Genomic DNA, 24,422 nt, shown 5'->3' on the forward strand with positions numbered 1-24,422 from the left:
GAGCCTGGAGCCTGCTTCAGATTCTGTGTCTCCCTCTCCCTCTGACCCTCCCCTGCTCATGCTGTCTCTCTCTCTCTCAGAAATAAATAAAACATTTTTAAAAATCCAAAGATCTTTGAGATCTGATGTGTTTACAATTCTAGAACTTCTGCATCATGACTAGCCACGCATCAATGGCTCGATAGCCTTACATGGCTGGTACTGGATAGAAGTACTATAGAATAATGGTAAAAATGGTGGCACTGTTTCACTCTTTCTCCTTATATACTTTTTTTTTTTTTTTTTTTTTAGTGAAAACACGGAAAGTCTATTCTCTCAGCAAATTTCAGGCACATAATACAATGTGACTAACTGTAGTCATCATGCTGCAGAAAAATATCCCCAGAACGTATTCATTTTGTAACTGAAAGTCTATATACCCTTTGACCAACACTTAAATTCAGTCCTTGGAACAATTCCATGTGACGGGTATACTCATCATTATTTTACAGATGAGAAAACTGACAACAAGGGAGTTTAAAAATCCTGCCTGAGTTCACAGCAGGTATATGGAGAAGCTGGTCTGACCAACAACAGAGTCTAGGCTTTTAACGAGCACTCTGGGTACAAATAGGAGATGAGAGGACAGTCATGTTTACATCAGGAAGCAGTTCACAAAACTCTCTTATTTTCCACAGGCATAATGTTAGAAGCTCACTATTATTTAGTGCAGAAGTATAAGAAGGCTTCAAGTTCCCGCCTCTCCCGTTGCTTGGTCCGCTCCCACCACACCAGTCTCCTAATTTCCTGAATGCAATACACTCATTTTAAATACAGGCTGTTTGTAATACCTGTTCCTTCCCACCTGGAAGAGTCTTCCCAACTCTTAAATGGGGCTCACTTTCTTCTTTCATTCAGATTTCTCTGCAGAGGGGTCAACCCTGACCAGTTTACCTAAAACACATGGACTCCAATTCTGTCACTCTCCTAACCCCAAACCTGCTTTACTTTTCTTGAGGGTATTTCTCTTCATCATTATTTCTTTCCTTTTATGATGACTGTCTCCACCACCAGAATGTCAGCTTCACAAGATCAGGCACTTTATTTTCTTCATCACTATGCCCCCAATGCCTAAAAATAGTGCTTTGCACATGGTTGATGCTAAGTAACTGAAGACATAAATAAATGGAATGAAATTGAATTAAACTGAAAGCATAGGATGTGACAAAGTGATGATGTTATTCAATGCTAATATGTTCTTCTAGTAAAAATGGTTTTATACCCAAGTAGTTCAAGGACATCAGATAAACCTAAGCGATTGCCTCTGTGTTCCCCCTGCAAACCTCCATCACATTTTTGTACTTACTTTCTTCACAGAACTTATCAAATTCTCACCTCCTATATTCTTGCTTATTTCTTATGTTCATGGGTTGTGGTCTGTCTCCTTCACCCCCTAGGAAAGTGAGATCCACACGGGCAAAGATTTTTGTTTGGTTTATTCCCTGACGAATTCAAAATCCCTTCAATGATGCCCGGCATAGTGTGGGAACTCAGTATGTCTCTTCAAGGAATTAATTAATTGAAATTTCTGTGATCTGGGAGAGTAGTGTCTTCAATAAAATATATGTAATCTTGTGAATTCCTGTGTTGGCTTATATACACAGAAGCCATTGCTCATAGCCTCATATGTTACTTTTCCATTTCTGACCTGTCTACTTGGCAGGAAACAAAACTGAATTATACTAAATTATAGTTACTTAACCAAATGATACATGTCTTGAACCAGGTGTTCTGAAAGACTTAGGTTATACCATGACAGAAACTGGTAGCCTAACACCAAATATCTTGGTAGTGCTCAGCGGGTTTGCCAGCACACCAGAAAAAATGGCCTGTTTACCAACATGCATGTCTGAACTGTGGTTTGAGTCGATCCATTGTGCAATTATTGAAGCCCCCTAATGAGCCACTTATAAGTCACAGAGACCAGATTTTGAATTAGAGAAGATTAACTGCACAATTTCGATTATTTTTAGATAGTAAGAGAGAAATCTTTAACAATAAATTTCTTCTTGTTTCATATAAAACTCAACTGTTTTATTAAATAGTTCATCATATGGTTCCCATTTCAAGATTAAAAACTGTAACACATACCTGATTGCATCAGCCTGTTTTTCCAAACATATTTTGCTATTGTATTTGGACAGAAATTCCCAAGATTCGTAGAGGCCCCACAAATCCGTAGACATTTACAGCTCATGTTTATTCTGCAAGGTAGACAACCAGTTGATAGAAAACTGTCTCATAAGTTATGTTTTGGGAGAAATCAGCCATCTGTGTGTTATAGGCAGGGCTGGTAACTCACTGGACTAAAATATGCCATTAAAGTAATGTTTTATGTTGTATGAAAAGGGAAGCTTACGGCTAAACTGCTTATTTGCAAGAAAAGCTTGTCTGAAATCATTGCGTTCATTTCTTTGTACTCTGAGAAAAGAGCCTTAACTTTTTGATATGTCAGGTTCCCCATCCATAAAGTTGGCATGTTTCTTATTATTTATCCCTAAGACATACCTTAAAAAATATCGTGATGGCATATAATCATTTTTCTCTAAAACTAAAGATGCAGTGTGAATATAAAAGAGTGGCTTGTATGGGTTTTTTCCCTCTTCTTTTCTATAATGGATGTCATTTGGAGTTCTTGCTCTAAAACATTTATTTTTTAAAAAACCCTTTAGCAAAACTGAATACCAATATGTTTGTTCTATAAATGCCCCAAAGCCAAGAAATAAAGAAGAACGGCTGAAATTGTGTTTCCCTTCTGCAGGGAATTTGTTCACTTAGGATTTCTCTGTCAAAATGACCTCAGTGCAGTAAGAGATAGCCATCCCTGGGTAAAATGGAAGGCACTGCCAAAATAATCCTTCTGCTGATTTCTTTAAAGATCATTCCTCTATCCTTAGATTGAACTATTAGGAAAACATTCACGGTAAATTCCAAAGAGTAGTCAAAAACATTCCTTTTTTTAAAAAGAGATTACAAAATAAAGCTCTGGTATAAGCCCCCTGTAATTCTATGACTAGGTTCTGTCATTATCCACATTTTGCAAATAACTGGGAAAGCCTTAAGTCACTTGACCAAGTCACTTATTTAGGAAATGGTAATTCTGAGTTTGAAGCAAACTTGTGACAATGTTTGATTTTTCAACCTAATCATAGATGAAACTTCATGTCATTTATTTTTGTTGGTTGGTTGGTTTTTGTTTTGTTTTATCTTTTACAATATTTGAGAAGAAAAGGCAAGTGGAAAATATAACTTCATCCCACATTTTGTAGACATTGTGTCCTAGCATTTAAAAATCACGGTAAAAGTTGTTGAATATGTTTTAAAAAATCATGACTTTTTTGAATTCCAGCCAAGATAAGATAATCTATTCTTGAAAAAGAAAACCATGGCAAACTGTTTAGGGCTCTATGGCCTTAAGGTTGGCATTTGTTACTTTTAATAAGTGTCCCAAGCTCAGAAGACTAATCTAGTTCTCTCAAAATATGCTGTACTGGTCAGTTCACAGCACTTACTTCCCATTAACAGCCAGAGTTGGTGATTTAAGCATAAGTGGTACTCTACTATGACAACATAATTAGTGCCTTTTATCATTATTGGAAGATACTTCTTTTCCTTCTAAGAACACAAGTATTATGACTATATGTGACCATAGAATTATCTTATTCACTGGAGGAGCAGTTTGAAAGTACATTAAAACAAAATTTTTAAAAGTTAGAGGCTTCTGGGTGGCTCAGTCGGTTAAGCATTCAACTTTGGCTCAGGTCATGATCTCGCAGTTCGTGGGTTCGAGCCCTGCATCCGGCTCTGTGCTGCCAGCTTGGAGCCTGGAGCCTGCTTCAGATTCTGTGTCTCCCTCTCTCTCTGCTCCTTCCCCACTCATGCTCTGCCTCTCTCTCAGAAATAAACAAATGTTAAAAATTTTTAAAAATATATAAAGGTTAAAAAAAAAAGTTCAGCATCTCTCTGTTCATTCAACGTGTAAAAGAATTAATTGAAAATCTGAAAGTATGAAAATGTGAATCATAGTAAAGCAGCTGCATTTGCTTGATGCAAAGACAGACCTTTGTCAGAAGGTACAGAAGATGTCAGAAAGCATAGCATGAACCTCTTCTAAGTACAGAATTTCTCTAGGTCAAGAGCTGCTTTGTCAAGACTCACTTAGTTTGAGAAGCAAGAAGCTTAGTTCTGATACTTGGAGTATGGCTTCTTGGTAGAAATAAGCAAACAAATAAACAAAGTAATTTATTTATTTAATTAAATATCAGTATAAGCAGGAACTCTGTCAAAGTTTTGACAGTTGGGGATGGATGGAGTGGATGTATGGGTGAGGACATTTGTAGAGGGCTTTTAGATAATAACATTGTCCTCTTAAGAGTTTTTATGTGTTTTACTTTATTTGATCTTCACAGTAACCCCGTGAAATAAGTACTGTAGTTATTCTTATTTTAGAGATGAAGAAACAAAAGCACATAAATCTCTGTACACACAGGACCAAGATTAAAGTCAGGCAGGTAGATCCAAGCTGCCTTGGTAGATGATCCAAGATCATTACCACCATGGTAGGCTGGATAATGGTCCCAAAGGCATCAGGATCCTAGTCCCTGAAACCTGTAAGCCTTACCTTACATGGAAAACGAAATTTGCAGATGTGTTTACCCATATTGAGAGGGAGAAGTTATCCAGGATTATCCACGTGGGCCCTAAATGCCATCACAGATGCCACCATAAGAAAAAGATAGAGATTTGACACAGATAGCAGAGGAGGGAACGTGGGATTGAAGAAGCAGAGACTGGAGTGATGCTTCTACAAGCCAAGAATGCTGGTGGCTACAGAATCTGGAAGAGGCAAGCTATGGATTCTTCCAGAGAACTTTTGGAGGCAGTAGAGCTTTACTGCCTCCTTGATTGTGGCCCAGTGAAACTGAATGCATATTGCTGGCCTCCAGACTGTGGGAAAATAAATGTTTGGGGTTTTAAGCCAGTAAATTGGTGGTAATTTCTATAAGAAATAAATACAACCACTATATAGTACCCCTCCTTCAACAGACCTACATAGTGGGGTAGGCTGCTTATAAATAGTTGGCGAACTTGAACAAGGAAGTTAACCTCTGAGGGTTTTAGATGCATTATCTGTAAAGTAAAGGGGTTGAACTGTGTCATTTCAAAGAGTTTGTATAGTTACCATAAGAGAAATTATTCCCAGATCTTCAGTAAAGGGGCTTGCCAGATTATTTTGGAAACTGATTTCAAATAAAAATTTTTTAAGGATCTCCTATATACTAAGCACCAAGCACCAAGATATATTTGACCCTAAAGAATTTTAAAATGAAAGAAAATAGCATTCAATTGCCTGAGATTAATTACTTTATATTTTAAAAGAAACTTGGGGCACCTGGGTGCCTCAGTCAGTTAAAGCAATCGACTTCTGCTCAGGTCATGATCTCACAGTTCCTGAGTTCTTGAGTTCTATATAGATATAGTTTGACATAGAAAGATGGCTATAACTATGCAGACAAACCCCTTCTCAGAAAGCTTTGTGTAGTGAACTTTAGGTTGGGACTGCAAATGCAACATATCTTGAATGCTAACTCCTGCTTAGTTATTGCCTCCCAGGGTTCTGTGCTGGGGAGGAAGAGTGAGGCTAAATCCAGACTCCTCAGAAAAGAAGATAATGACTTACATTGTAAGAGAAGGCGGTGGTGCCTCACATTTGCAATTCCTACTCTAAAGAACAAGAGCTGAGAAGAAGTCATAACCACTCTGGACACATTCCTTCTTACCTGAAAGAGCTTCAGGATTTTGTTTACATAGCAACCATAACAATGAAGACATTGGTTCAGAAAAGAATGTGGGAACATATTTATCCTATGTAGTCATCAAACATTACAGAAATAATTACAAAGTGTCTTTCCAGCCATCAAGGAAACTTTTGGTTCTCCTAACTCATGTGCTAATAGTTTCCATTTATTTAATATGGAATTGTTTCCATTTATTTAATATTCTGAAATCCTAACATTTATTGCCTAACATTATTTTTGAAAGTAGGCAAGGGAACATACATTAACAATTATAAAATGTGAATTCAAAAAATATTATACATGGAATCCTACTAACAGAAGGAGCTCTGCCCTCCAAGATCTGTTTCTTGGTTAAGTTAAGCATCTGAAAGTCAGAATGGAGGAGAGCTATGGGGAGAGATTGTCTCGGAGGTAAGAAAGAAGCCACAAGAAACATTAAGATAACTTTGACACACTCATCACTGAATTTGCTAGACCAGCATCTCAAAGTGGCAGTCCATAGGCCCAATATATCTAATCAACTTTTTGGCTTGGCCCTCAAAATACTGGCCCATGCAGGAATTCTTGATTAAATTTGAAGCAGTTAAAAACCTATAGTATTAGGGGGAAAAAATCACATAATGATTCACAGTACTGGCTTTTGTTAGCTATGAAATATGGGGCCTGTGGGCCACTGAGTCTGCATTCCTTTATGGCAACATGCAGCTCATTGCTGAGGGGCAAGAGTAAAAAGTAAAGTGGATTTGTTTTGTATTCTTGTCGCTATTAAAATTTAGAAATGAAAGCCTGGGTAGGCATCATGTTTCAAGAAAAAAAATTACCGTGCCTAACTTTCTGTCATTTATTGTCACCTGCATGGTTCTTAGATTCATGTGAACTTTCAAATGCTGTGCTAGACGCTGTCAGCCATCAGCCTATACAAAAGCTTTCCACTACTGACACTCAGTAGTAGTACCAATAGAGGGACCGTTAAGAACCAGGTGGTAAGAACCACACTGCAGAAGCAGGTTTGCTTGGTTTCTACAACCTCCCAAAGCCTTCCTCCTACTGCCTACAAGATCTAGCCCAGCACCATGCATATCATGGGTGTTCCGTTAATCATCAACAATCATTAAGTGGTTCTCAGATTTAAGTGCTGAGCATAAAACACACTTGTGGCATCATTTAAAAGTATAAAATTCCAGGGCCCAACCTGAGTATGAAATCTGCATTGTTATCAAGCACAGCATGGCAGTCCCTAGATTTCACTTTGTGAAATATCATCTTCGGTAATTAGCCCCCTGGCACACATAATTATTTTGTCTCACTTGATTATGTTTATTTTGACTGGTAATGATAATACCCAATATCCATGGAGTATAATAAATTTGCTAATACAGTGGGGAAAGGTGGGGTTGGGGAGTACTATCTTTTGGGCACGTATATCCCAGGAGCAATGTTAAAATTTTATAGGTACGTCTTCCTATATAACCCTATAACATAGTAATTATTATGCCCATTTTTCAGCTGAAGAAACTAAGGCAAGGAGCGATTCAACAGTGTACTTAAAGGCCACACAGCTAGTTAAGTGGTAGAGTCAGGTCTGAACCCAGTTTTCTCTATGCTAAAATGACATCTTGCCTCCCAGAACTTTCAGATTTTCACAGTGACCTACAATAAAAAATATATTTATATCATGCTCTTCTTACACATAGAAATACACACACATATGTATGTGTGTTTGTGTGTGCATATACATATATATGTATACACATATATACATACACATAAATATACACACATATGTTAGTGTGTATATATGATATATAATAATACAAATATACATACATACACATACACATATACACACAATATTATGTGTGATACGTATGGGCATTTTCCATTCATTCAGTTTCATATTTTTAATGTTGCTTTTTAATCCACTGAATTGATTTCATAACCCTCTAAGGGTCATGACACATAGCTTGAAAAACATAGCAATAAATGTTAAATTTCAAAAGAACAATAAGTAATATTAGATACTATAATCTATAGACCATATGGCTAACGTATGCAAGAGAATGACATGCTGAAAATTTACTCATATGAGTAATCATCTTTCATTCCAGACCTCTCTATTAATAATAGAAATTGTTATAATTTATTACATGTTCTGTGTTTTATAATCTTTCAAAACCTTTTCAGATTTAATATATTTTAATATTCACAAAGCTCTATGAAGTATAGAAAAATAAAACAACCAACAGTAATAATGTAATATTTCATTTATTTTATTGTTCTGTGGAATTGAAGGATTTTCATTCCCACCAGAATAGTCTATTGAAGGATACCCATTGGAGAATTCTGTTTTTTCTATTAAGTAATGGATGCTTTATTATTGGAAAATCAGTCATAAGCTTTTTAAAATATAAATTAGCAATGCCTGGTGTTTCAAAAAAGCAGAGATTATATTTTTTAAAATAATTTATTTAATTTGTCAAGTTAGTTAACATACAATATATACAGTGTAGTCTTGGCTTCAGAAGTAAATTCCCATGATTCATCACTGACACACACACCCAGTGATCATCCTAACAAGTGCCCTTCTCAATGCCAGTCTCCCATTTTCCCCACTCACCTGAAACTCCCACCTCCATCAACCCTCAGTTTATTCTCTGTATTTAAGAGTCTCTTATGGTTTGCCTCCTCTGTTTGTAACATATTTTTCTTTACTTCCCCCTATGGTCTTCTATTAAGTTTCTCAAATTCCACATATGAGTTAAAACATATATCTTTTTCTGACTGACTTATTTCACTTAGCATAATACTCACCAGTCCCATCCACATTGTTGCAAATGGCAAGATTTCATTCTTTTTCATTGCCAAGCAGTATTCTATTATCTATGTATATATGTATAAATATATATACACACATCTATATATGTATATATGTATATATACATGTATACATCTTATTTATCCATCCATCATCATATATGTATCCATACATCATATATGTATACATATATGTACCCACATATATACACATATAGATGTGTGTATATATGTATACACATTTATATATACATATATAGATGTATACATCTTATTTATCCATCCATCAATTGATGGGCATTTAATCACATTAATGGAAGAATGGGTAAGAACCATACAATCTTGTCAATAGATACAGAAAAAGCATTAGACAAAATATAGCATCCTTTCTTAATAAAATCTTCAAGAAACTCAGGATAGAAAAACCATAAATGGAAGGTCCATAGCTAATATCATCCCCAATGGGGAGAAACTGAGAAGTTTTCTCCTAAGATTAGGAATATGACAGGGATCTCCACTCTCACAAATATAGTTTAACATAGTGTTTGAAGTCCTAGCCTCAGCAATCAGACAACAAAGTGAAATAAAAGACATCCAAATTGGCAAAGAAGGAGTCAAACTTGCACTTTTCCCAGATGGCATGATACTCTACATGGAAAACCCGAAAGACTCCACCAAAAAACAACTAGAATTCGATGCATGAATTCAGCCAAGTCTCAGGATATAAAATCAATGTACAGAAATCGGTTGCATTTCTATAAACCAATAATGAAGCAACAGAAAGAGATATCAAGGAATAGATCTCATTTATAATTGCACCAAGAATCATAAAACCTCGGAATAAACTTAACCAAAGAGGTGAAAGATCTGTATACTGGAAACTGGAAAGCTTATGAAAGAAATTGAAGATACAGTGAAATGGAAAATCATTCCATGCTCATGGATTGGAAGAACAAATATTGTTAAAATATCAATACCACCCAAAGCAATCTATCATTCAGTGCTATCCCAATCAAAATAACACCAACATTTTTCACAGAGCTAGAACAAAACAAACAATCCTAAAATTTGTATAGAACCACAAAAGACCCCAAATAGCCACAGTACTATTGAAAAAGAAAACCAAAGCTGGAGGCATCGCAATCCTAGGCTTTAGCCTGTACTACAAAACTGTAATCATCAAGACCCTGTGGTACTGGCACAAAAACAGACACATAGACCAATGGAATAGAATAGAGAACCCAAAAATGGATCCACAAATGCATGGCCAACGAATCTTTAATAAAGCAGGAAAGAGTGTCCAGTGGAAAAAAGACAATCTCTTTAGCAAATGGTGCTGGAAGAACTGGACAGCAACATACAGAAGAATGAACCTGGATCATTTTCTTATGCCATAGACAAAAATAAACCAAAATGAATGAAAGAGCTAAATGTGAGACAGGTAATCATCAAAATCCTACAGGAAAAAACAGGCAACAACCTCTTTGACTTCGGCCGCAGCAACTTCTTAACTTGATACATCTCTGAAGGCAAGGGAAATAAAGGCAAAAATGAACTATTGGGACCTCATCAAGATAATAAGCTTCAGCACAGAAAAGGATAGAAACAACAAAGCTAAAAGGCAGCCAACAGAATGGAAGAGGATATTTGCAAATGACATATCGGGTATAGGATCAGTATCAAAAATCTATAAAGAACTTACCAAACTCAACACCCAAAAAACAAATGATCTGGTGAAGAAATGGACAGAAAATATGAACAGACGCTTTTCCAAGGAAGACATCCAGATGGCCAACAGACACATGAAAAGATATTTAACATGGCTCATCATCAGGGAAATACAAATCAAAACCACATTGAGATATCACCTCACAATGGTGAGAATGGCTAAAATTAACAACTCTGGAAACAACAGATATTGGCAAGGATATGGAGAAAGGGGAACCCTTTTGCACTGCTGGTGGGAATGCAAACTGGGGCAGCCACTCCGGAAAACAGTGTGGAGGTTCCTCAAAAAATTAAAAATGGAATTACCCTATGGCCCAGCACTACTAGGAATGTTATCCAATGGCTACAGGAGTGCTGATTCATAGGGGCACGTGTACCCTGTGCTATCACATAATAGCCAAATTATGGGGAATTCTCTACTTCATAGTGTCAGTCTACCACATTGCCAAGATTTTGCCTTTTAAAACATATTTTACTCTAATAAATCTCTACAATGAAGAAGTATTGCTGAGGAAATAAATATTTTTTAAGAAATACAAACCATTGAAAACAAACTTAGAGTAAGGACATATTATCTTTTTCAAAGAAAACAATATCAGCAACCTGCCTACTCAGACACTACAGGAACATCTTTTGCTGATATTTTCATTTGGTTTCCTTTCAAAATCACTGGGGCTTGGATGGTAATGAGATGCATTATACTCAAAAATGGCCTGTGCAGCCTTGACTTTTCAATCATAGGCATTACTCACCCTTTTTGGAGTGTCAGGCAAAGTTGCTCGAGGAATGGAGATGTAATTTTCTGCCCCTTCCATAAATATGCACATTGACATGATGGGGCTTTCTTACACGCTATTTTGGGTAGGCATTTCCCTCCCCATCTCTCCATGGAGACAGAAAATTAGTTTGTCGAAGTTATTCTCAATGCATTTACAATCATCCAAGATTTAATTTTAGTTGGCTTTTATGATTGCTTCCTTGGATTTGTATAAAGAACTTTCTGGTATTTTTAATACTGAGTCATCTGGAACCTCTCATTTTCCCTGTGTTCTAACTCTTATCTCTACCTGTAGATCCAAGTATCCAAAAATTCCATGAAAATTGTCCTGAGGGAAAATTATAAGCTGTTCTCTTCAAAGATTCACCAACTCCTCTATTATTTAAAAATGATTTTTTCTGGGGCGCCTGGGTGGCTTAGTAGGTTAAGCGTCCGACTTTCACTTAGGTCATGACCTCACGGTTCGTGGGTTCGGGCCCCGCGTCGGGCTCTGTGCTGACTGCCAGCTCGGAGCCTGGAGCCTGTTTCAGTCTGTGACTCCCTCTCTCTCTGACCCTCCCTTGTTCACGCTGTCTCTCTCTCTCTCTCTCCTAGAAATAAATTAAAAAAAAACATAAAAAAAAATGATTTTTTCTATTGTTTCTCGTAGACACTGATCATTGGTAAAGCTCCTTAAAGATCCATCAGAACCAAGAAGTATTATGTTCAACACAGGAAAACTTTTTTCCCACTCAAACACATATCTAAAATTTTAGTCTAGTCAGTCATTATGGCCCTTTTATATAGCAAGAGAGACTTTGGAAAGCATCCAGAAATTTATTTTTATTTTAGAAATGAGAAAGGTAAAGTCAGTCTTCAAACTCCCAGTTAGACTTCTTTTCTGTTTACCACATTGCCAAAAAGCAAAGCTCATATTTGTAGAATGCCATGAATTAGCGTATTCCACGTTATAAATAATTTGTAGCCACAGTATTATTATTGTGCAAAAACAATTCATCGAAAGAATCAAGATTCTACAATAGAAAATGAGACGTCGTATGTGCCCATGCATGTAGGTATTCTGAAAGGCTATCTTTGATTACTGTGTAAATGGTAAATAGAAATCCATATAGTTTCAAGTCTGATTCCACGTCTGCTAATTGGATTTTGCTGTATGGATTTAGTAAGCCAATATTCATGCTCTTAAGTAAACATCTCTCAGAATACATGCATATGACAAAGCTGGTTTTCTTTTAATCACTAGAATCGACGACGAAGTCGGAGGTAGGCCAAGTTGACTTTGCAAAAGCAATCTAGGTTATAATGAAAGGACTTGATACTTATTTTAGTATCAGCCTTAGACCTAATGGAAAGAAAACAGAAATGTAGAATCCTAAAGGTCTTCTAAGGGCATAAATTCATCTCTTTTCCTGACAGGAGTACCCACATTATTCTGAACCGTTCTGTTTTACATCTAATTCCTGGCTGACAAGTGTCCGTTTTTCATGCTTATTCATTCGTCACCCCTGTGTTCTCTCTGCCTGCAAGGCATCCTGCCTGCCTTCTATCACATCTCTGCAAATGATAAAGGATATGCTTAAAATGTTACCTCCCTTCCCTTGCAGAAGCATCCAGAAGGGAGCAGCTGCACTTCTGGACAACCACCATATATTCTATGCTCATTACACAACCTGAGAGCTAGAAAAGAGGGTTTATGGCAGAAATTCAAAGGATTCTGCAGGAAGCAGTATTGCCTCGTGGGGGGGTTAAATGTGAGATCATTTGAGAAATTACATAAAATTTATATGGAGTTTAAAGCCAAGCCATTAAAACAAAATAATTACAAGGTATTCATGATGGCTCAGTTAAACCTGTCTTCTCGAAGTGCATGCCTCTGATGTGTGGTCACCATTCTCAGGAAACAAGGATCCTCACAAGAAGTGCCTTCATATGGCAGGAATTTGAACACGATGCCAAAAACGACACTATATCCTAAGAATTACAGCATGCTGCATTCAAACCCATTGGCTCTTAATGGTGCTGCTGACTTCTGTTGCCATACAATTTTTGCAAAAGAGCAGTAAGTGCTCATGATGGTCATATTGCCAGTTCCTGTGCATGTATCAACCCAGATTGGCTTTCATTCGCCCTTCACACCTAAGTGTCCCAAACTAGTGGCTCCTTCCGCCTTCTGAGTCCTTCCTGGCATTTGTGCTGTTGGCCTCTCATCTTGTTAAAACTTTATTCTCCTCTTGGTTCCTCTGACACAGGTCTGTTTGGTTTCTCTCTTGCCTCTTTGTTCATGCCGTGTCCTTCTGCTGGCAGCTTTTTCTCTTGAATGTTGGTGTCCTGTGTGTTGAATACACAGTCTTTCTCCTGGTGATGTAATCTATTTCCCGTGCTTCAGCCGTCTCCTAGACAACGAAGCACAAATCCCTTACAAGGAGGTTTTTTATAAGTTCTAGGCCAGTGGGTCTCAACTTGGGGTGGGTGGATTTTGCCTACAGGGGACATTAGGCATCTGCCTGGGGGCATTTATTTTGCCACGGCTGGAAAGGGTGCTCCTGGTTTTTGGTAGGTGACTTCCAAGGATGCTACTAAGTTTTATCTTGCTATGCACAAGACAGCCTGACAACAGAAAATTATCCAGTCCCAAAAGTCAGTAGTCCTGAGCCTGAGAAAATATGATCTGGATTTACTGCACTTTCCATTTGAATATCCTGCACACACCAAACTGAACCTACACCAAATACATCACTATCTTTCTCTTCACTTTCCTAATTCTGTACCATTTCATCTAGTGATGGCACCATTTTAACAATTGCAATAGCTAAGAATATACTATTATTCTTGCCTCCTGGCACTCTCCAAATACGTGGGTCTTCTCCTGGCACTCTCCAAATACGTGGGTCTTCTGAAATGTATGATCTTTTCATTTCTAGAATCTGCTTCCTCTTCTTCCTCCTCCTGCTTCCTCCTCCTCACTATCACTGGCTGAGTTCAAGACCCCATCATCCCTTCTCATCTACTCAGATGGGTCCCTAACTATCTTCTATGTCTTTACTACCACCTCAATCTATCTGTCACAATGAGGGGAGTATGATCTCTAATCTCTTTCCTTTGTTTAAAAACTTTTGAGGGTTTGCCATTCCTTAGCCTGGCAGAAAGGCTCTCCACAAGTAGATCTCAGCTTACCTTTTTAGTCTTGAGTCTTTATCTTACACATTATCATCTTGGGCACTTAGCTAGTATCTACCAAAGAATATACTACTAAATATTGAAATAATTTGTTTTAGTTATTTGGATACATATGTGCCTCACTCTTTTTCTTAGCCCTCATTTTGTGATGTGCTGATTAATTTAACCAAGAGTGAGTCAATAAGTTCTTTAATTTGAGAAATAATTCCAGTCATCATTTCTTCCCCCTACCCCACATCAGATGGGAGTTTTTCAGAATGATTTTTTTAATAAACAAGACATATCTTATTAAGAACATTTGTCCCATAAAAGTTGTTCATTGTTGCTATTGTTTTCTTTTTTTTTTTTCTAATGTTTTATTTATTTTTGAGAGAGAGAAATAGTGTGAGCAGGGGAGGGTCAGCGAGAGAGGGGGACACAGAATCTGAAACAGACTCCAGACTCTGAGCTGGCAGTCAGCACAGAGCCCAATGCAGGGCTCAAACCCATAAACCATGAGAGGATGACCTGAGCCGAAGCCGGACGCTTAACCGACTGAGCCACTCAGGCACCCCCATTGCTGCTATTATTTTCATCAGTATTGGCATTTTGCCAAAATTTTTATCTTAACGCGAGTCCAAAACAAAAGAAACTACTATGTAAGAAAAGAAAGAGTTAAAAAAAAAAGAAGAAAAGATGAAAGTAACAAGTTTTTAATGTTTGTGTTGGAAGGACAAAGATTAACCAAAAGATGTGTGAAAGGGATGTCTGTAATAGCAAAATATATATAAATCAAGGCCCAGAAGGTTCTAATGTAGCATTGATTACTTTGCTGTAAGGTTGTCAGTAATTTGATAGATATGTTTCTTGCATGTAAAATAAAGACATGACTTTGATAAGTTATAAGTTCTAAAAACTCTGTGGATTTCAAGTGTTTATTTTTGCAATACACTCAATTTCTTCATCATCAAATAAGAAATGGGCTTCTGACAGAAATTTTGTCCCTATTTGGAAAGTCTCTTGTCTTACCTCAGTTCACATATAGCCATAATTTTTTTACAATCCCTAAGCTTTTGATTTCTTATGCCAGGAAATTCAACAAATAGCAAGTATGTTATAATGGATTTTTTTTTTCTGTGTCCATACTTCCCAATGGTGCTTTCTAGTAGCTCTTTGAAAGACATTAGGGATATACCTCCAGAGTTTTTGGGTTTCCACCTATAGTTCAGTAGGCTAAGATGGTACTTTTAGATTCTTTATTTTTCTTTTTTTTAAATGTTTTATTTATTTCTAGGAGAGAGAGAGAGACAGCGTGAGCAGGGGAGGGTCAGAGAGAGAGAGGGAGTCACAGACTGAAACAGGCTCCAGGCTCTGAGCTGGCAGTCAGCACAGAGCCCGACGCGGGGCCCGAACCCACGAACCGCGAGATCATGACCTAAGCGAAAGTCGGACGCCTAACTGACTAAGCCACTCAGGCACCCCAAGTACTTTCAGATTCTTAATCTTTATCAAAGACATGGCATGGAAGGAGAGAAGCACTAATTTACAATCAAAATCAACTGGATGAAATTCCAATAACTTTTCATTGGAAGGAGCTGGAACTGTACGTGTGTGAAATAAAATGTTTAGTAGATTTTTTTGTTTATTGAAATGTTGCTTCAAAGCTCTGTGGCTGAATCATTTATTTTTTAACTTTGGTATTTAAAATGGCAAACTGATTTTTTTTAATCGATAGTTTTGGGTATTTTTTAATGTTTATTGATTTTGAGAGGGCATGCACATACGTGCACATTGGGGAGGGGCAGAGAGAGAGAGGTGACGAGAGAGAATCCCAAGTAGGCTCCACGCTGTCAACACAGAGCCTGACGCGGGGCTCAGTAATCTCACAAACCATGAGCATGACCTGAGCCAAAATCAAGAATCGGATGCTTAACTGACTAAGCCACCCAGGTGCCCTAAAATGACAAACTGATTTCTATCATGTTTATGTCCACCTATAACAATTTTTAAGAGTCTACTGCATATTTTAGTAACTATAACTCAATAAATATGTAATTAAACAGTTGGTATATTTGGGCAGAAATGATCATTTAATATTCTAATTGAAGGATGACTACATAATTACATATTGAGATGTTTCTAGACTCATCCCCATAGTTACTCTTTTCCTTGCCTTGTGTTTGAGACACCTCAGGGAGCTATGTTCATTCTTTCAGGACTCCAGCATTCTGTTTTCCCCTCTGAAACAAAAACTTCCTTTTGAGTTATTGATGAAAAGATCTCAGAGTTATTACAACTTTAATAGTATCTATTATGAAGAGAAAAATAAAGCAGATGGTGTGTGTGTAAGAATCATGACAATGGGACTCTTTTGATAAAAAATGTGATCACCATATTGGATTATCAAGAAATATTAAGGAAATGCAATTAATCGGTGTCACTGATTTATAAAATTTGGTTCTCCAAAGCATTCCGTTAAAGATTAAAGTAGAAGCAGTTAATAGCCTCTGAATTTCATGTTTTTCACCACACAGAATATAATAACCCAGATTATGGTATAGTACTAACAACATGTGTTTAAAAAAATACAAAGATACAGGGGCGCATGGGTGGCTCAGTTGGTTAAGTGTCCTACTTCATCTCAGGTCATGATCTCACAGTTTGTGAGTTCAAGCCCCGTGTCGGGCTCTGTGCTGACAGCTAGCTCAGAGCCTGGAGCCTGTTTAAAAATATGTTTCCCACTCTCTCTGACCCTCCCCTGTTCACGCTGTCTCTCTCTTTCAAAAATAAATAAAACATTGAAAATTTAAAAAAAAATACAAAGACACATACCAAACTGGAACATTTTTTATCGCATTTTCCATAAATGAATAAATGTTAATTATTAGTTTTGTCATGTATTTTATTACCTGTGTTTTCCAGATCTACGGAAGACATTTGAGCAGGAACCCCTGGGAAAGGAAGTATCCTTGGAGCAGGAAGTCTTGCTCCAGTGTCGACCACCTGAAGGGATCCCAATGGCTGAGGTGAGTAACAACAATTCTTTGCATTTAGCAGTTGGCACTTAGTTATTTTAACGGAGGCCTAATCCATGGCTAATGGTGCAGTGAATTAGAGTATGGCATGATGAATGGGTGGTAATGGAGTCCTAACTGCCTGCTGCTGGCAAAATAGATTGATTGGGAACTGATTAATGACTTGGGAGTCAATTAGAATGCCCCACTGGACAAAGCCACAGGCAGCTTGGTTTAATTTTGTCATTCTCTTTCAAGAAATCAGAAACATTGCTTTATTTTATCTGGCACTTATCATATGGAGAGGTGATAAGACTTAATAAAGTACCATTGGTTTTATTCTTGTTCTTGATAATGTGCAAAAAAATGTAAAAAGAGAGTGCTTGTGTGTAAGCGCGTGTGAGCCAGTGCACCCCACATGTATATTTCCTGTTCTGTGATGTAATTTAAAGGTCATATCTATACACCATGAATAAAAACATGTTTGAGAAATAACAAGTGTCAGTTTCTTACCATAAGCTTTCTATCAAGCTCTTCTTTTTCATTTTTTTTTCCTAAAATAAAGCCTATTGACTGTTAATAAAGTATTACAAATCAGATACATACCATGTTTTTCATTAGCACCAAATGTGTGCTTTGAAAATGCCTCTCTACAGGGGATAGGCCTACATGGCCACCACGGAGTGGCCTGCCCTCCTTGAGACATTCGCCATCATAGAGCATATTTGTTGAGGAAAACTGTCTAATACTGTATCTTTCATCTATTAACAAATAACTCTAAGCTCTCAAGAATGTTACCTTTTATGATTATTAGGAGACATCCTAATGGGCATCAAACACTATTGCCCTAGCTAATTGGGTATTCTGTGGGCCCAGAAACACTTTCACTTTGACACGTGAATTTGATACATAGGTGCCAACCTGTTGCTCCTCATTAACCTCCAAACTACATTGAGTCCTTTGGAATTATTACTCTTTTATTGCATGTATGGAAAAAGGCATTTTTTTAGTTGTTGCAATTTGGGCCTGAATATGAGCACAGCTGATTTATTTTCTTGTAAAAATAAGCCTTGAATTCTCCTTATCTATGAAATTGCAAAATAATATTATCGACAAAATATAGTTCAAAAAGTGTTTCATAGTTAAACATGTACTTACTATTAGCTATCTCATAGTTTTCGGTCTTTTGAAAGTTGAAGCAAAGGTGGGAGCCAGCCCAGTTAGCTGATCTCACCGTCACAAGATTAACATCTGATTGCTCTTTCCAAATTATTATAAATAGCGAATTAAGAAATTTAGGCAAGGCTCTTAGAAAACAGCTCCATTTTTTCTCTCACAGCCATTTATATCTCTCCGGGTGTCAATGCAAAGACTCAAAGTAGTGTTCCTTTTTTTTTTTTTTTTTAATGTTTCTTTACTGTTGAGACAGAGAGAAACAGAGCATGAGCAGGGGAGGGTCAGGGAGAGAGGGAGACACAGAATCCGAAGCAGGCTCCAGGCTCTGAGCTAGCTGTCAGCACAGAGCCTGACGCGGGGCTTAAACCCATGAACCGTGAGATCATGACCAGAGCCAAAGTCGGATGCTTAACCAAAAGATCCTCCCAGGCGCCCCTCAAAGTAGTATTCTTCATGAAACTTTTTATTTTACTTTGCAAGAAAAGAACTATTTTTTGCCTTGTTACACGCATTCCATGGCGCTTTCTAGCACTGCATCAGAGACTTTACATGATGTGATGAAAGGAGGCAACTCTTCCCTATTCAGCATTTTATTTCACTTATAATAGTTCATCTGTCTCCTTAATTGTATTTTTAAAATTCTAATACAGACCTTCATTAAACTGCCTTAAAGACCAAAACATGTCCTGAGTAACATGGGTGTCCACAGCCTCATTTTTACCCAGCATTTCCTACAGATTGCTGGTCCCTGCAAGACTTTAGTGAGTAGATCCTAGGAATTTTTTTTTTTTTTAGTCTCTTCAACAAAGTGGTTCACTTTGTCAAGAAGTAAAGATTCATGACTGAAAACTAATTGGCTGTGAATTTTATTTGTATCATCAGTGGGGAAGAGACCAATTAACACTTGGCAAGCTCAAAAATCATATACCCATTTAACATTCAAAGAACTATATTTAATGCATTTTTCTCCTTTTTTTTTTAAGTCGGAAGAGACATCAAACAGTCCTGCTCAATAGCAGGCTAATGAACTCCCAGGTAGATATTTTCCAATATGCATAGAATCACCAAGATCAGAAAGTTAATAAATGCCTAAATGGGACACATTACAACAGTCATTTGCTTAAGAGGAGCAGATAAGCAACAACAACAAAAAAAAAAAAAAAAAAGAGAGAGAGAGAGGAATGAAATGTTACCTGGTAAATTAAAATATTATAAGATTATTTTGATTATATGATAAATGCATTTATTATTTAATATTTAAATTTTTTGAAGAATCTAAAAGCATAAATATAGCTTAGAATGAGATACTGATCTTACAGATCAAACTCTTGCATTTTACCATAAATAAAGTCAATCATGAAGGTATACTGACAAGAATTTGTGTTTCTTTTGTGTCCAAGGCAAGTGATTCTAAAAAACTCGGATGGTAAATGTCCAATGGATACATGACTTGATCAATTCAGTTGATCTTTGTTTTATAAGCATGTGTCTAGCTCCAATGAAGAAGTAGTCAGGTACATTCTTTGCAGAATATGAGGAAACAATTTTCTAACTTCCCATAAAAGTCAATAAATTTCTAAAGACCTCTACCAATCTATTTTTTAATTTTTTTTAATGTTTTTATTTATATTTGAGATTGAGAGAGGGAGAGAGAGAACATGAGCAGGGGAGGGGCAGAGACAGACAGAGACAGAATCCAAAGCAGCTCCAGGCTCTGAGCTGTCAGCACAGAACCCAAAGCGGGGCTCAAACCCACGAACGTGAGATCATGACCTGAGCTGAAGTTGGACACTTAACCAACTGAGCCACCCCGTGCCCCAAGAACTCTACCAATCTTAAATTACAGTGGTATCACTTTTGATACAAATAACAATATAGGCATTTCTGAGGTCATAAATAACATTTAATATCATCCCCTATTTTGGCTATGGTCTCTATTACAGAATGTTAAACTAATTTCCTCATAGAACTCTAGGTGTAAAGTTAACTCTTTGACTTTGGGCAAGGTGTTTCAAGTCTCTGTATATATGTTTTCTGAATTATAATATGGAAATAATAATAATAGTATCTATTCAGAGTATAGTTTTGGAGTTTAAATGAGATGATGCACGTAAATCACTTAGAACATGTAGAACACTCAAGAAACATCAGCCATTTTTAGTACTATTATTATATTATCACTTAATGATTTACAGAAGACTAAATTCAAGCTCTTGAATTCAGAATAGGCACTAAGCACATTGTACCTGTGCTGGGTGCTGTGGGGCACACAGACATAAAGCTTCTGTCCTATGAAAAATCACCAATATGCCCTCCTGTGTTCTCCAGCCAGGGATTTGGTCAGAGTTCATAAGTACTGCAAATGAAGATCACATTGTAAGCTTCAAACAAGAAAAAGCCCTTATTTATATAAATAACTACTTCACAAGTGACTTGTTATGCAGCTGTCTACAGCAAGTCATGACAAGTTGCCGTCCTTTGTCTAATTTTTGAAGGCACTGCTGTCCACTTGGTCATCATGATCCTAAGACATTGGATCAGCCTACATATTTTATTTCAAAGAGGACATTTGGGATGAGGCTACTTTTGGTAGTTCTCCTTTTCAGGGCCAAAAGAAAGAGAGTGACAAAGTTTCAGAGGAGGAAGAGGCCAATCTAGGTTTCTTATACTCCATCTCTCTAAGTGGCGACCCTATGGGTAAGAAAAATTATGTTGTGGGCACCCCAGGATACAGAACATGGGTTCCAGAGCTCTAAGCTTGGCTCTCCCTCTCCTGGTCTCCTTGCCAAGTCCTTTCTTTATATCTGTTTTATTTAATATATTTAACAACTACATGACTTCCTTAGCCCCGGGGCAGTCTGAAGGCCTTGCCTGTATCAGGTATAAACCCTTTAGCTGCTGAATCATAGGGTGCTTCAGGGAGTCATCCAGTCTTGGGATGGAGAAGGGGAGCACTCAGTTACTTAGCAGCACATATAGAATTATTTCAGCCATCCCATAGCACCTGGTATGGATGAACCAATGTGATTGGCTCCCATATACCATGACTTTTTTATAGTTCCAACTACTACTTATGTTGAAATGTATCTGTTTACTCTTCTGCCTGCCTGACTAAACTGTGATCAAATAAGGAGCAAAAAGAGATTTTGCTCATGTTTTATCTCTAATGCCCAGAGACTGAATCTACTTAGTAGATTCTCTAACTATATTTAATTAAATGAAGGAAAGAGTCTCTGTTGGATATGGCTACATTTCAGGAAATGGAGGTGGAACTTTCCACAAAAAGAAGGTTTGTCACCCCTGAAGTTGCAGCCCTATTGAGAGAACTCAGTGTGGGGTGAGGGGATTCATTAGTCTGAAGCCTGAGAGCAAAGTTCCAACCCACAAGGACTGGGAGGGAAAAAGGGGGGGGGGGGCTTTGGGAATTAATTTTAGTTCAAGGAGTATAGGACAGGTTAATAATAATCATATTATAATTAAGAGTAGACCAAGAGTAGACCACATGGGAGAAAGAAAAACAACCACCAGAAACACTCTACATTGGTATTCCCACTATTTAGTGGTCCTTGCTAGGACCATGCCAAAAATACAATGTTTTTGTTACATTTCTGGGAGGGAATTTTGCCTCCCTTTCAATAGACAAGCCTCTCCACCTCCCTAAACAAGCCAGAAAATGAATACACTGATGAATGGGTGCTGGGTGTTCCAGTGGTATAATGGCAGTGCTCTGGAAAATGAATCCCTCCTTGCTCATCTTAGTTTATGCCTCCAAAATGTTGTGTCACATGGTGAGCTGGAAATATTCTCAGAGATACTTTATTTCATCAGAGTATCTCTTTTGGAGAGTTCTGGGATCAAAACATCAATAGATACAAGATTTGTTGGCATGGCGGAAGGAGCAAAACGGAATTTTTCACTAAAACCTGTGATTTGTATCACCTATAACAAGGGGATAATTGCTTCTCTAATTATAATTGAGCCATTTCTCATAGGAGTTTAATTGGCGGCATAGGACACAGTGTTCAACTTATTGACCCAGTTGTGCTTAGAAGCCGTCCTCTTATTTATCAACATTTGCATCTCTAATTAGCAAGTGGGAAAATGTGGGTTGAAGTGCAGAAGAATAGCTTATTTGGCTGAGTTTAGTCTTGATAAGCAGGGAATGGATTATTTTTTTTAAGCTAATACTGCTGTGGCAGAAAGCGGGTGGCCACTAGAGGCTCCGCCAAATGTGCAGCATCAGGTGGCGCTCCATCTAATTGATCACTAATATGGCTGCCGAACATTTTGTTTCATGAGAGGCATGCGTGTTGCACTGCCATCCCCTCATAATTGGAATTTTACGTTGATGCCTCTCCATGCAGGTGCATTGTCTTCCAAGCTGTGCTTTATATTCTTCGCAGGTGAAAGGGAGAAGAGTTTGAATACAACTGAAGAGATACTGCTGTCAGCACCCAGTAATATCTGTTGGAGTTTTCTCCTAGCATGTGTGTAGCAACAAGAAGGGGTTTTTAGTACGAGCTGATTATCAGCCTTGCAAACAGTTTTGCACAAGTATTAGGTTCCCTGACCACTAGGCAGCTTGCAAGCTTTGCACTGGTTCAATCTACAGTTGCCAAGATCACCTCTTTATTATGGTTACCTCGTATGTTTTTCTTCCAATATCTGCCTCTAATAGTTATACGCAAGCTGACCATAAGCCCAGATAACCATGTAAACCAAATTAAAAATAATAATAACATTAAACGATGCCAGTATCCATTTAAAAAAAACAGTAAGAAATGATAAACTTTTTTTAGACATGTAATAGATTGTGGCTTGACTCCATGTGCATATATAGTGGTTCCTTTGAGCTCTAGCACAGCATGCAGCCTTTATTTGTTAATCATTAATTCACTGATTCAAGAAATATTTATTGTCTCCTCACTGTGTGCTGGATAACCTTCTAGTTGCAGAAGATACAAGTTAGCCAAAGTCCCTAACGAGTAAAAACAAAACAAAACAAAAAAATGACTAAACAAGAATAGAAATAAATGATCAAGGAATTGTCAGATAATTGCAAGTTAAAAGAAGTAAGATAAGGTCATATTTGAGAAGTTGATGGTTATTGGAGACTGAAAGTCACTTTGGAGATTGGAAGTCATTTCAAAGTCCAAGGAGAATCTAGCTGTGGAGGTACTATGTGAGCTGTGGTCTGAATGACAGGTAAGAGCCAGTCTTAAAAAGATTTGGGTCAGGAAGTTCCACAGATGGGGAGCAAAATACCCTCAGAAGGAGTTGATGTGGCTTTACATGTAAAAAGAGTAGGGGTGCCTGGGTGGCACAGTTGGTTAAGCGTCCAACTTCAGCTCAGGTCATGATCTCACAGTTCATGAGTTCAAGCCTTGCATTGGGCTTCATGCTGACAGCTCAGAACTTGGAGCCTGCTTCGGATTCTGTGTCTCCCTCTTTCTCTGTGCCTCCCCGCTCAATCTCTGTCTCTCTCTTTCTCGAAATTAAATAAACATTAAAAAAATAAATTTAGAAAAAAGAGGCCACTGTCTCAGAGACACAGTAAAGCCCTGAGGAGGGCTTTGTGGACTTACTGGAGGACAAGTATGTGAAATTATAGAATGGTAAGTAGTTTAGACCAATCTCTGAATGCATGAAAAACCACTGGAGATTTTAAGTAAGGAATTGTCAAGTTGTAGTATACATGCTTTCCAAAGATCATTCTTGCTACTGCATGGAAAATAGACTTTGGTGATGTCAGAATGGAAGCAGGGATCCATTTAGCAGACCTTGCCTGAACGTAAGCAAAAGAAAATGGTTGCTTGTCTTAGGGTAGAAGTAAAAGATGGAGGGAGATGGAAAAATAAAGGAACATTATTTTAATTTCTATACGAATAAAAAATTCTTTTGGGGGGGAATAAAAAATTC

At 37.5% G+C, this 24,422-nt stretch overlaps 1 protein-coding gene across 3 annotated transcripts in view; it reads left to right on the forward strand.

Annotated features, from left to right (window-relative positions):
• The window catches only part of UNC5C (unc-5 netrin receptor C), a 360,161-nt gene that overhangs the window by 238,515 nt on the left and 97,224 nt on the right, over nucleotides 1-24,422 (forward strand). For all 3 annotated transcript variants that reach the window (XM_039241298.1, XM_039241299.1, XM_039241300.1), the window contains exon 4: nucleotides 17,236-17,339. In XM_039241298.1, the coding sequence (XP_039097229.1) occupies nucleotides 17,236-17,339 (104 nt within the window). The remainder of the gene's footprint in view (nucleotides 1-17,235; nucleotides 17,340-24,422) is intronic.

Source organism: Hyaena hyaena, unplaced genomic scaffold (genome assembly GCF_003009895.1).
Source record: "Hyaena hyaena isolate Hyena2069 unplaced genomic scaffold, ASM300989v1 scaffold_191, whole genome shotgun sequence".
Taxonomy (NCBI): domain Eukaryota; kingdom Metazoa; phylum Chordata; class Mammalia; order Carnivora; family Hyaenidae; genus Hyaena; species Hyaena hyaena.